The following is a 12,763-nucleotide window of genomic DNA, read 5'->3' on the forward strand; positions in this document are numbered from 1 at the left end:
TGGTGTCCTTGGGAGGCCACTACTAATTCTCTTGGAAAGGTCCTGGTGAGTGGGAGAGGCTCCTGAAGGCTGGAAGAGACTCACCCCTCTTCTCTTTTCAAGAAGGTGAAGAAGGAAGGGTTTAGGAAACCAGAGGCTGGTTGGCCTGACTTCAGTCGCTGGGAAGGTTCTAAAGGAAATCCTCCCAGAATAGTGTTGTCGAGCAGATGAAGAACCAGAATGTGATGGGCAGTAGTCAGCAAGGATTTACATATTGAAACTCATGCAGGACCCTTCCTAGTGTCTTCTACGTTGAAGTGACCAGCTTGGTGAATGAGGGGAGAGCGGTAGCAGCTGCTCAACATTAGTAAAGGCTGTAGTAAGGGCTTTCTTAGATGGTTGCTCTTGTAATACTCTCAAAGAGAAGCAGACAAAGTATGGGTTAGATAAAGGTACGCTGAGGTCGGCTGAAAAACGACAAATTGCTTAGGTGCAGAGGCTTGTGCTGAGTGGCACAGAGCGGTGTTGGAGGCAAGGCCCTAGCAGTGTGGGCCAGGGCTCAGCAGTGAGGCCAGCACTGTTCCATATCCTCATTAGTGAGGTGGGAAATGGGATGGAGTCACCCCGCAGGAAGTCTGCAGATGACCTGAGATTGGGAGGAGCGACTGATGCACGTGATGAACGTGGCACCATTCAGAAAGATGTGCAGAGGCTGGAGAACTGGGCAGAGAGGAACATCATGAAGTTGCAGAAGGGGCAAAGCAAATTGCTGCCTCTAAGGAGAACTAACGCCGAGCAGCAGGACATGGTGTTGTCCGACACAGGGGCATGCAGCTTTGCCAAGCAGGACCTTGTGTTGCTGTTGGAGAGCAAGCTGACGATGAGTCAGCAATGCAGCCTTGCGGCAAAAGAGGCCACCAGGCTCCAGGAGGACACAGGGAAGTGCGATGCCAGCAAACTGAGAAAGGCGCTCCGTCATCTCTCCTCAGCACTGGTGAGGCCCCTTGTGGAGTCCTTTGTCCAGTTTGAGGCGCCCCAGTGGAAGGTCGAAGCAGACAGGCTGGAGCAATTCCAGTGCAGGGCTACCAAGATGCTGAAGGGCCTGGAGCCTCTTCAATATGAGGAGAAGGTGAGAGAGCTGGGCGTTTTCAACCCGCAGAGAAAGGTGCTCAGGCTGAATCTCCTCCTCGTTCTAAATCACGAATGGGCAGGAAGGAAGACAAGGGACCCCGACCACCCCCAAGCTGCCACAAGAAGAAAACACACAACGTCCCTTCTCCCACAAAGGACCTTCCAAGCATAAAGGCCACCAAACCACCGACCGGTGAAGCACATCCAAGGTGAAAGACAAGGAATGAACACAAGCGTAGGGAGTGGGTAGGATGGCAAGGAGGGAACGAGCGTGAAACCACTGCCAGTGCCTCGTGCCTAACACATCTGGGAAGCCCACACCAGCCAGTATTATGGCGAGGCCAGCAAATAGGGCCCCCTCCTTGCAACAATGCAGCTGCAAACAGCACCGCGTGAGTGACACGCCATGACCTCACTTCATGACACCCCACCTCTCGCATGCTTTGGCCGCGTCTGCTGACTGCCCTCAAATGTACACTTCATGCAGATCCACTTAGAGAGCCACTCTCACTAAAAAGCTGCCGACACGGCCACAAAGACACATCCTCAACAGGAGAAAAGGACACCAGAGCGTTGTGGGAATGACAACACACCCCACCTCATTACTTGCCAGGCTTTGGCCTGTAAGTGCAGCTCACGCCAAATGCTGTCATGCGCAAAGGGTTTCTTGCCCCAAAGGCACTCAAGGACCAGCATAAAAGCCTGCCCTGCTTGTAGCACCCTTACACACTCCTGCTGACACCTTCTCCCCTGTGACCAACAAGGTGAGCCTGAACTCCACTCCCATCCTTTGCACACTTGACCAGCCTTGTCTCCCACACCTCACTATCCCCCCAGCCTCAGCAGCCCTTCTGCCTCCACAAAGCTATGCTCCCCACTACCCAAGGCCTCCCTGCTCCCTTGGCCTCTTCCAGCAGTGCTCCACACACCCCTAACACTCTCCGCCTTCACAATACCCTCTCTTCCAGGCACCCTCCACAACACAGACATGTCCTGCTACGACATCTGCCGCCCCTGCGGACCCACCCCGCTGGCTAACAGCTGCAACGAGCCCTGTGTCAGGCAGTGCGAGGACTCCCGCGTCGTCATCCAGCCTCCTGCTGTGCTGGTCACCCTGCCAGGACCCATCCTCAGCTCCTTCCCCCAGAACACCGCCGTTGGATCCTCCGCATCAGCTGCTGTGGGCAGCAACCTCAGCGCCCAGGGAGTGCCCATCTCCTCCGGCGGCTTCGGAGGCTTTGGCCTTGGAGGCTTTGGCTTCGGAGGCCTGGGCTGCATCAACGGCGGAAGAGCCTGCTACCCCTGCTAAGGACCCACGCCAACACCCCTGACAGCAGCCTCCAACATCATGCAAGCCAGCTCTCAGCCTGAAGACTCTCCTCTGTGCTATTCATGGCGCACACGCTGACCAGATGCAGCTCATCATTCTATGACACAACAAAGCAAGCAAGCATGGAAGGAGCCAGCTCATGCTGTCAGGAAACATGGCCAGCATACCTCCTTCTTTCTTCCTCTTTCTCCTTTCTGTAGCACCACCACCTACAGCTGCTACTTTCTACTGCTATGAATGGCTCATAGTCCAAATGCCACCATGGATTGACACTCTCTCTGCTACTCTCCTCATTAGGACAGGATGTTCTCAGTTCTCTTCGGAAATGTGCTGTAGACAAGGGAGAGCAGCTGGTGGTCACTCTAATAGCACCTCATACCCTGGCACTTGTATTGTGGCTCCTTCCTTTCATTTTTTTTTCCCCTCAATAAAATCTATCTGCATCCCATCCTGACATTTGTCCTCTTCCTTTTTTCAACCCAATGCTCTTTCCAGTTCACCTACTACCAACTCGTTGCTCAATAGGCTATCGTGTGGGGTTGTAAAGGCCCACCGAACCTCCCCTCTCAAGGATATCATCACCAACAACACAGGTGGGCACCAGCTGGTTTTCCAGCCCATCATCAATACATATGGATGACCACACTAAGGGTTGGGCACATGTCGTGGAATTAGATTTTACACTGCTTTAATAGAGCAGAAATTTAGGATTTATTTTCTATTTTGAGGTATAGATGGTATGATTTTTAACAGCTTTTAATCAACCTATGATCATCTGAGAATTTAACAGAATTATTTTAATGGGTTTTTCTACAATAGAAACAGTGGCAAAGTTCAGCTGAGACTTACTGCAGGGTTCTTGGGGGTATATAAATTCAGTCACGAACTTCCAAAATACCCCCTGGAGTGAATTACTCACCCTAATTTCCTTGTTGGTGTTTGTCTGCACCTGAGTCCTCAAGGAGTCGGCCCTGAGATGCACTTTCCCTCAGGGGTATGCTGTGAGGTGTCCCAGCTCAGGTAGAGATTGAGTTTTCAATGCCTAGAGAGCTCATGGGGTTCTTTGCTTAGGACTACTATTTATAGGACCACAAGATGATTGACTGTTATTTGCCATCCTGGCTACAGTTCAGATAAGGCAATTTTGGTACTTTACACCAACCTTGCAATTCTGGTACAGGCCTGGAGCTTCTTCAATATGAAGAGAAGGTAAGAGAGCTGGGCATTTTCAACCCGCAGAGAAGGGTGCTCAGGCTGAATCTCTTCCTTGTTCTAAATCCCGGATGGGCGGGTACAAAGACAAGGGAACCAGGCTAAATTCAGTTACTGCCTGCTACCAGGACAAAGGTGAGGGGACGCCACAGAGAAACAATTTCTTTGGAAGGGAAGGAACCCCTTTTTCCCTGTGAGAGTGGTCAAGCAGTGGACCTCAAGCAGAGGTTTTGCATTTCCATCGTTTTTAATATGAGAAACCCAGGAACTGCACATGGTCCAGTACAGCCTCCTGTAGATGCCTGTACTTGACAAGGGCACTGGCAGTGCATGGTCTCCAGAGGTTACTTCCAAACGGAAGGGATTCTGTGGCTGCATCTGTTGTCAATGTGGGAGTATTATGGTGAGGCCAGCAACTAGGGCCCCCTCCTCGCAGCAATGAAGCCACAAACAGCACCGCACGAGTGACACGCCATGACCTCACTTCATGACACCCCACCTCTCCCATGCTTTGGCCGCGTCTGCCGACTGCCCTCAAATGTATGCTCCATGCAGATCCACTTAAAGAGCCACTCTCACTCAGTGAGAAACAGCCGTGATTATGGAGCTGATGACCCAGTGGGTCAGGGACGTCGCAAAGCAGCATACACAATCCACGAGGAGTCTCACACAAAACGTGTGGTGTCCGTGTGCAGCACAACTCTGTTAAATACGAATAGCCTCAGTAGAGACTCCAGAGGGACACCACTCCTCCCTGGTGTCCACCTGGGCACCAAGCTGTTGAGCGCAACTCTTGAGATGTGACCATGCACGCAATTCCTTATCTGCTGAGTGCCCCATCATGTCTTTCCATGGTAGTGAGAAGGAACTATGTAAGAGGGTTTTCCAAATGCTTCTGGAACACCAAGCGGCTTGGGCCCTGATGGCCACTTGAGCCCTGCTTTTTGTTCTTTTTGTTGGCTGAAGTTGGAAGAGCGTTGGGAGAAGAAAACAAGAGGAGGCATCTGAGGATATGGGATGCAGATTGATTTTATTGAGGAAAACATGAAACAGAGGGAGCGTCAAGGTGCATATTCTGAGGAGCCTGGAAGGCGACCACCAGCCTTTGTCCCTTGTGTAGAGCAGATTTTCCCAGAGCCCCAAGGTGTCCCTACTCCGTGGTAGGAGCAGCCCCAGAAGGTTTCCGGAGGGATTGTGCTAGTGAGCAAGGCATTGCAGCAGAGAGTAGCAGCTGTAGGTGGTGGTGCTACGGAAAGGTGAAAGAGGAAGAAAGAAGGAGGTATGTTGGCCATGTTTCCTGACAGCAAGGGCTGGCCCCTTCCTTGCTTACTGGCTTTCTTGTGCCATGGAATGATGAGCCGCAACTGGTGAGCCCGTGTGCCATGAGCGGCACAGAGGAGCGTCCTCAGCCTGAGAGCTGGCAGGCATGGTGTTGGAGGCTGCTGTCAGGGGTGTTGGCGTGGGTCCTTAGCAGGGGTAGCAGGCTCTTCCGCCAGAGAAGCAGCCCAGGCCTCCGAAGCCAAAGCCTCCAAGGCCAAAGCCTCCGAAGCCGCCGGAGGAGATGGGCACTCCCTGGGCGCTGAGGTTGCTGCCCACGGCAGCTGATGCGGAGGATCCAACGGCGGTGTTCTGGGGGAAGGAGCTGAGGATGGGTCCTGGCAGGGTGACCAACACGGCAGGAGGCTGGATGACGACGCGGGAGTCCTCGCACTGCCTGACACAGGGCTCGTTGCAGCTGTTAGCCAGCGGGGTGGGTCCGCAGGGGCGGCAGATATCGTAGCAGGACATGTCTGTGTTGTGGAGGGTTCCTGGAAGAGAGGCTGTTGTGAAGGCGGAGGGTGTTGGGGGTGTGAGGAGCAGTGATCAGGAAGGCCAAGAGAGTGGGGAGGCCTGGGGTTGTGGGGAGCATGGCTTTGGGGAGGCAGAAAGACTGCTGAAGCTGGGGAGAGAGGCCGCGTGCAAGATAAGGCTGGTGTGGTGTGCGAAGGATGGGAGTGGGGTTCAGGCTCACCTTGCTGGTCGCAGGGGAGAAGGCGTCAGGAGGAGTGTGTGAGGGTGCTACGCGCAGGGTCGGCTTTTATGCTGGTCCCCGAGTGCCTTTGGGGCAAGAAACCTTTTGGCATGACAACACCTTGCGTGAGCTGCTCTTAAATGACAATGCCTGGCAAGTAATGAGGTGGGGTGTGTTGTTTTTCCCACAATGCTCTGGTGTCCTTTTCTGCTGTTGAGGATGTGTCTTTGTGGCCGTGGCGGCAGCTTTTTAGTGAGAGTGGCTCTTTGGGTGGATTTGAATGGAGCGTGCGTTTGAGGACAGTCAGCAGACGCGGCCAAAGCATGGGAGAGGTGGGGTGTCATGAAGTGAGGTCATGGCGTGTCACTCGTGCGGTGCTGTTTGCGGCTGCATTGTTGTGGTTGGAAACTGTCTTGGGCAGCGTGACCGGGAAATGCTAGAGTTCTCCATTCTTGGAGAAGCTAGGAAGGGGACCAGTAAAACCATTGGATTGGACTTCCGGAGGACCAACTTTGAACTTTTCAGGACACTGGTTGGTAGAGTCCCTTGGGAGGCGGTTCTGAAGGGCAGAGGAGTCCAGGAAGGCTGGGTGCTCGTCAGGAAGGGAATCTTAATGGCGCAGGAGCGTCCGTCCCCACGTGCCCAAAGACAAGCCTGTTGGGATGAAGGCCGGCATGGCTCTACAGAGAATTGTGGCTTGAGTTTAGGAGGAAAAAGAGGGATTACAGTCTTTGGAAAAGAGGGCGGGCCACTCAGGAGGACTATAAGGATGTTGCGAGGCAGTGCAGGGACAAAATTAGAAAGGGCAAAGCTCATTTGGAGCTCAATCTGGTTGCTGCCATCAAAGACAACAAAAAATGTTTCTACAAATACATGAATGCAAAACGGAGGACTAAGGAGAACCTCCAGCCTTTGCTGGATGCAGGGGGAACTTAGTTACAAAAGATGAGGAAAAGGCGGAGGTGCTTCATGCCTTCTTTGCCTCAGTCTTTAGCGGCAAAACCAGTTGCTCTCTGGATACCCAGTACCCTGAGCTGGTGGAAGGGGATGGGGAGCAGAATGTGGCTCTCCCTATCCATGAGAAAATGGTTGGCGACCTTCTCCGGCACTTGGATGTACGCAAGTAGATGGGGCCAGATGGGATCCACCCGAGGATACTGAGAGAACTTGCGGAGGAGCTGGCCAAGCCGCTTACCATCATTTATCAACAGTCCTGGCTATCGGGGGAGCTACCAGTCGACTGGTGGCTAGCAAACGTGAGGCCAACTACAAGAAGGGCCGGGGGGTAGACCCAGGAAACTCTAGGCCTGTCAGTTTGACCTCAGTGCCAGGGAAGCTCATGGAGCAGATTATCTTGGGTGTCACCACGCGGCACTTACAGGGCAACCAGGTGATCAGGCCCAGTCAGCATGGGTTTATGAAAGGCAGGTCCTGCTTGACGAACCTGATCTCCTTCTATGACAAAGTGACGCGCTTGGTGGAAGAGGGAAAGGCTGTGGACGTGGTCTACCTTGACTTCAGCAAGGCTTTTGACACCGTTTCCCACAACATTCTCCTCAAGAAACTGTCTGATCATGGCTTGGACTGGCGTACGCTTCGTTGAGTTAAAAACTGGCTGGATAGCCGGGCCCAAAGAGTCGTGCTGAATGGAGTCAAATCCAGTTGGAGGCCGGTCACTAGTAGCATTCCCCGGGCCTCGGTACTGGGGCTGGTCCCCTTTAAGATCTTCTTTGATGATCTGCATGAGGGCAGTGAGTGCACCCTCAGTAAGTTCGCAGATGACACCAAGTTACGTGCGTGTGTTGATCTGCTTGAGGGTAGGAAGGCTCTGCAGGAGAATCTGGATAGGCTGGACCGATGGGCTGAGGTCAACTGTATGAGGTTCAACAAGGCCGAGTGCCGGGTCCTGCACCTGGGGCACAACAACCCCAAGCAGAGCTACAAGCTGGGACATGAGTGGACAGCTGCCAGGCGGATAAGGACCTGGGAGTATTGGTTGATAGTCGGCTGAATATGAGCCAGCAGTGTGTTTAGGTGGCCAAGAAGGCCAACAGCGTCCTGGCTTGTATAAGAAGCAGTGTGGCCAGCAGGTCTAGGGAAGTGTTTGTCCCCCTGTACTTGCCTCTGGTGAGGCTGCACCTCGAGTACCGTGTTCAGTTTTGGGCCCCTCGCTACAAGAAGGACATGGAGGTGCTCGAAAGAGTCCAGAGAAGGGCAGCGAAGCTGGTGAGGCGTCTGGAGAACAAATCCAAGGAGGAGCGGCTGAGGGAGCTGAGTTTGTTAAGCCTGGAGAAAAGGAGACTCAGAGGCGACCTTATCACTCTTTATAAGTACATTAAAGCAGGCTGTAGCGAGGTGGGGGTTGGTCTATTCTCCCACGTGCCTGGTGACAGAACAAGGGGGAACGGGCTAAAGTTGTGCCTGAGGCGTTTTAGGTTGGATATTAGGAAGAACTTCTTTACTGAGAGGGTTGTGAGGCATTGGAATGGGCTGCCCAGGGAAGTGGTGGAGTCACCATCCCTGGAGGTTAAAAGAGGTTTAGATGTTGAACTTAGCGATATGGTTTAGTGGAGGACTTACAATAAGGTCAGAGGTTGGGCTAGGTGGTCTTGAGATCTCTTCCAACCTCGACAATTCTGTGATTCTGTGAGTCTCGCCCCATATGTGTGGTGTCCGTGTGAGGGACAATTCTGTTAAATAATACTGGCCTCAGTAGAGACCCCAGAGGGACACCACTCCTCCCTGGTGTCCACCTGGGCACCGAGCTGTTGAGCGCAACTCTTGAGATGTGACCATGCACACAATTCCTTATCTGCTGAGTGGCCCATCATGTCTTTCCATGGTAGTGAGAAGGAGCTATGTAAGAGCGTTGTCCAAAGGCTACTTGAACACCAAGAGGCTTGGGCCCTGATGGCCACTTGAGCCCTGCTCTTTGTTCTTTTTGTTGGGTGAAGTTGGAAGAGCGTTGGGAGAAGAAAGCAAGAGGAGGCATCTGAGGATATGGGATGCAGATTGATTTTATTGAGGAAAACATGAAACAGAGGGAGCGTCAAGGTGCATATTCTGAGGAGCCTGGAGGGCGACCACCAGCCTATGTCCCTTGCGTAGAGCAGATTTTCCCAGAGCCCCAAGGTCTCCCTACCCCGTGGTAGGAGCAGCCCCAGGTTTCTGGAGGGATTGTGCTAGTGAGCAAGGCATTGCAGCAGAGAGTAACAGCTGTAGGTGGTAGTGCTATGGAAAGGTGAAAGAGGAAGAAAGAAGGAGGTATGTTGGCCATGTTTCCTGACAGCATGGGCTGGTCCCTTCCTTCCTTGCTGGCTTTCTTGTGCCATGGAATGATGAGACGCAGCCGGTGAGCCTGTGTGCCATGAGCAGCACAGAGGAGCTTCCTCAGACTGAGAGCTGGCGGGCACAGTGCTGGAGGTCTGCTGTCAGGGGTGTTGGCGTGGGTCCTTAGCAGGGGTAGCAGGCTCTTCCGCCGTTGATGCAGCCCAGGCCTCCGAAGCCAAAGCCTCCAAGGCCAAAGCCTCCAAAGCCGCCGGAGGAGACGGGCACTCCCTGGGCGCTGAGGTTGCTGCCCACGGCAGCTGATGCGGAGGATCCAACGGCGGTGTTCTGGGGGAAGGAGCTGAGGATGGGTCCTGGCAGGGTGACCAGCACGGCAGGAGGCTGGATGACAACGCGGGAGTCCTCGCACTGCCTGACACAGGGCTCGTTGCAGCTGTTAGCCAGCGGGGTGGGTCCGCAGGGGCGGCAGATGTCGTAGCAGGACATGTCTGCGGTGTGGAGGGTGCCTGGAAGAGAGGGTGTTGGGAAGGCGGAGAGTGTTAGGGGTGTGTGGAGCACTGCTGGAAGAGGCCAAGGGAGCAGGGAGGCCTTGGGTAGTCGGGAGCATGGCTTTGTGGAGGCAGAAGGGCTGCTGAGGTTGGGGGGAGACAGGGAGTAGGGAGATAAGGCTGGTTGGTGGGCGAAGGATGGGAGTGGATTTCAGGCTCACCTTGTTGGTCGCAGGGGAGAAGGCGTTGGGAGGAGTGTGTGAGGGTTCGAGGCACAGGGCCGGCTTTTATGCTGGTCCTTGAGTGCCTTTGGGGCAAGAAACGCTTTGCGCATGACAGCAGTTGGTATGAGGTGCTCTTACATGACAATGCCTGGCAAGTAATGAGACGGGGTGTGTTGTTCCCACAACGCTCTGTTGTCCTTTTCTCCTGTTGAGGATGTATCTCTGTGGCCGTGTCGGCAGCTTTTTAGTGAGAGTGGCTCTTTGGGTGGCTTTGCATGGAGCGTGTGCTTGAGGGCAGTCGGCAGACGTGGCCAAAGCGTGGGAGAGGTGGGGTGTCATGAAGTGAGGTCATGGCGTGTCACTCATGCAGTGCTGTTTGCGGCTGCATTGTTGTGAGGAGGGGGCCCTATTTGCTGGCCTCACCATAATGCAGGCTGGTCTGGGCTTCCCAGATGTGCTGGGCGCGAGGCGCAGGCATTGATTTCACACTCGTTCCCTTCTTGCCATCCTGCCCTCTCCCTACGCTTGTGTTCATTCCTTCTCTTTCACCTTGGGTGTGCTTCATCGGTCGGTGGTTTGGTGGCCTTTGTGCCTGAAAGGTCCTTTTGTGGGAGAAGGGAGGCTGCGTGTTTTCTTCTTGTTGCAGCTTGGGGGTGGTTGTTTGTTCATGCGGAGGAGAGGTGTTTGCGACTGTAGGACGTTGTCCTCTCAGGCCTGGTTGAGAGCTTGCAAGCCCTGAGCTGAGGGGCAGTGGTTTGTCAGGGAGACTGAGGCAGAGCTTTTGGGGTCTTGTTCGGTGCTGAGCGTCCAAGGGTGAGACCCTTTCCCTACCTAGGTTTGATGGTCAGACGCAGGGTTTGTACCGTGCAGCAGGCAGTTGGAGGCATGCATGGTGCGCAGGTCCGCAGCCGTGAGCACCTTGTTGATGGGTGGTCCTGGCATGGCTGCCCAGTAGCAAGGCCTGTCCCCATTCGGCTGAGGTGGATTTGGCTTGCTGCTGAAGTGAGTAGTGTTGGTTGCTGAGGAAGATGAAGCAAGGTAGGAAGGGGGGCTGTGCAACTGGGTGTGCCATGGTCCGTGAGGCCTACTGCATTGAAGGCAGGAATGCTTAGGGCATGGTGTGGTGTCCTTGCAAGGCCACTACTAATTCTCTTGGAAAGGTCCTGGTGAGTGGGAGAGGCTCCTGAAGGCTGGAAGAGACTCACCCCGCTCCTCTGTTCAAGAAGGTGAAGAAGGAAGGGTTTAGGAAACCAGAGGCTGGTTGTCCTGACTTCAGTCGCTGGGAAGGTTCTAAAGGAAATCCTCCCAGAATAGTGTTGTCGAGCAGATGAAGAACCAGAATGTGATGGGCAGTAGTCAGCAAGGATTTACATATTGAAACTCATGCAGGACCCTTCCCAGTGTTCTCTACCTTTAAGTGACCAGCTTGGTGAATGAGGGGAGAGCGGTAGCAGCTGCTCAACATTAGTAAAGGCTGTAGTAAGGGCTTTCTTAGATGGTTGCTCTCGTAATACTCTCAAAGAGAAGCAGACAAAGTATGGGTTAGATAAAGGTACGCTGAGGTGGGCTGAAAAACGACAAATTGCTTAGGTGCAGAGGCTTGTGCTGAGTGGCACAGAGCGGTGTTGGAGGCAAGGCCCTAGCAGTGTGGGCCAGGGCTCAGCAGTGAGGCCAGCACTGTTCCATATCCTCATTAGTGAGGTGGGAAATGGGATGGAGTCACCCCGCAGGAAGTCTGCAGATGACCTGAGACTGGGAGGAGCGACTGATGCACGTGATGAACGTGGCACCATTCAGAAAGATGTGCAGAGGCTGGAGAACTGGGCAGAGAGGAACATCATGAAGTTGCAGAAGGGGCATAGCAAATTGCTGCCTCTAAGGAGAACCAACGCCGAGCAGGAGGACATGGTGTTGTCCGACACAGGGGCATGCAGCTTCGCCAAGCAGGACCTTGTGTTGCTGTTGGAGAGCAAGCTGACGATGAGTCAGCAATGCAGCCTTGTGGTAAAATAGGCCACCAGGCTCCAGGAGGGCACGGGGAAGAGCGATGCCAGCAAACTGAGGAATGCACTCCGTCATCTCTCCTCAGCACTGGTGAGGCCCCTTGTGGAGTCCTTTGTCCAGTCTGAGGCGCCCCAGGGAAGGTTGAAGCAGACATGCTGGAGCAATTCCAGTGCAGGGCTACCAAGATGCTGAAGGTCCTGGAGCCTCTTCAATATGAAGAGAAGGTGAGAGAGCTGGGCGTTTTCAACCCGCAGAGAAAGGTGCTCAGGCTGAATCTCCTCCTCGTTCCAAATCACGAATGGGCAGGAAGGAAGACAAGGGAGCCAGACCACCCCCAAGCTGCCACAAGAAGAAAACACACAGCGTCCCTTCTCCCACAAAGGACCTTCCAAGCATAAAGGCCACCAAGCCACCAACTGACGCAGGACACCCAAGGTGAAAGACAAGGAATGAACACAAGCATAGGGAGTGGGTAGGATGGCAAGGAGGGAACGAGCGTGAAACCACTGCCAGTGCCTCGTGCCTAGCACATCTGGGAAGCCCAGACCAGCCAGTATTATGGCGAGGCCAGCAAATGGGGCCCCCTCCTCTCAACAATGCAGCCGCAAACAGCACTGCATGAGTGACACGCCATGACCTCACTTCATGACACCCCACCTCTCCCATGCTTTGGCCGCGTCTGCTGACTGCCCTCAAATGTACGCTTCATGCAGATCCACTTAGAGAGCCACTCTCACTAAAAAGCTGCCGACACGGCCACAGACACACATCCTCAACAGGAGAAAAGGACGCCAGAGCGTTGTGGGAATGACAACACACCCCACCTCATTACTTGCCAGGCATTGTCATGTAAGAGCACCTCAGGCTAAATTCAGTTACTGCCTGCTACCAGGACAAAGGTGAGTGGACGCCACAGAGAAACAATTTCTTTGGAAGGGAAGGAACCCCTTTTTCCCTGTGAGAGTGGTCAAGCAGTGGACCTCAAGCAGAGGTTTTGCATTTCCATCGTTTTTAATATGAGAAACCCAGGAACTGCACATGGTCCAGTACAGCCTCCTGTAGATGCCTGTACTTGACAAGGGCACTGGCAGTGCAT

General features: G+C 53.9%; 3 protein-coding genes across 3 annotated transcripts; 1 reads left to right on the forward strand and 2 right to left on the reverse strand.

The window, feature by feature from the left end:
• Positions 1 to 2,098: 2,098 nt before the first annotated feature.
• Positions 2,099 to 2,419, forward strand: LOC311206834 (feather keratin 1-like; the record flags this gene model as incomplete). Its single annotated transcript, XM_084282584.1, has 1 exon — positions 2,099 to 2,419. The coding sequence occupies one exon, from the start codon at positions 2,099 to 2,101 to the stop codon at positions 2,417 to 2,419; it is 321 nt and encodes a 106-aa protein (XP_084138710.1).
• Positions 2,420 to 5,119: 2,700 nt separating this feature from the next.
• On the reverse strand, positions 5,120 to 5,440 carry LOC311206839 (feather keratin 1-like; the record flags this gene model as incomplete). Its single annotated transcript, XM_084282589.1, has 1 exon — positions 5,120 to 5,440. One exon carries the CDS (start codon positions 5,438 to 5,440, stop codon positions 5,120 to 5,122), a length of 321 nt encoding a protein of 106 aa, XP_084138715.1.
• Positions 5,441 to 9,116: 3,676 nt separating this feature from the next.
• On the reverse strand, positions 9,117 to 9,437 carry LOC311206837 (feather keratin 1-like; the record flags this gene model as incomplete). The annotated part of the gene is made up of 1 exon (XM_084282587.1): positions 9,117 to 9,437. The coding sequence occupies one exon, from the start codon at positions 9,435 to 9,437 to the stop codon at positions 9,117 to 9,119; it is 321 nt and encodes a 106-aa protein (XP_084138713.1).
• Positions 9,438 to 12,763: the final 3,326 nt, after the last annotated feature.

The sequence above is a fragment of the Netta rufina genome (genome assembly GCF_964035555.1).
Source record: "Netta rufina genome assembly, chromosome: 2".
NCBI classification, from domain to species: Eukaryota; Metazoa; Chordata; class Aves; order Anseriformes; family Anatidae; genus Netta; species Netta rufina.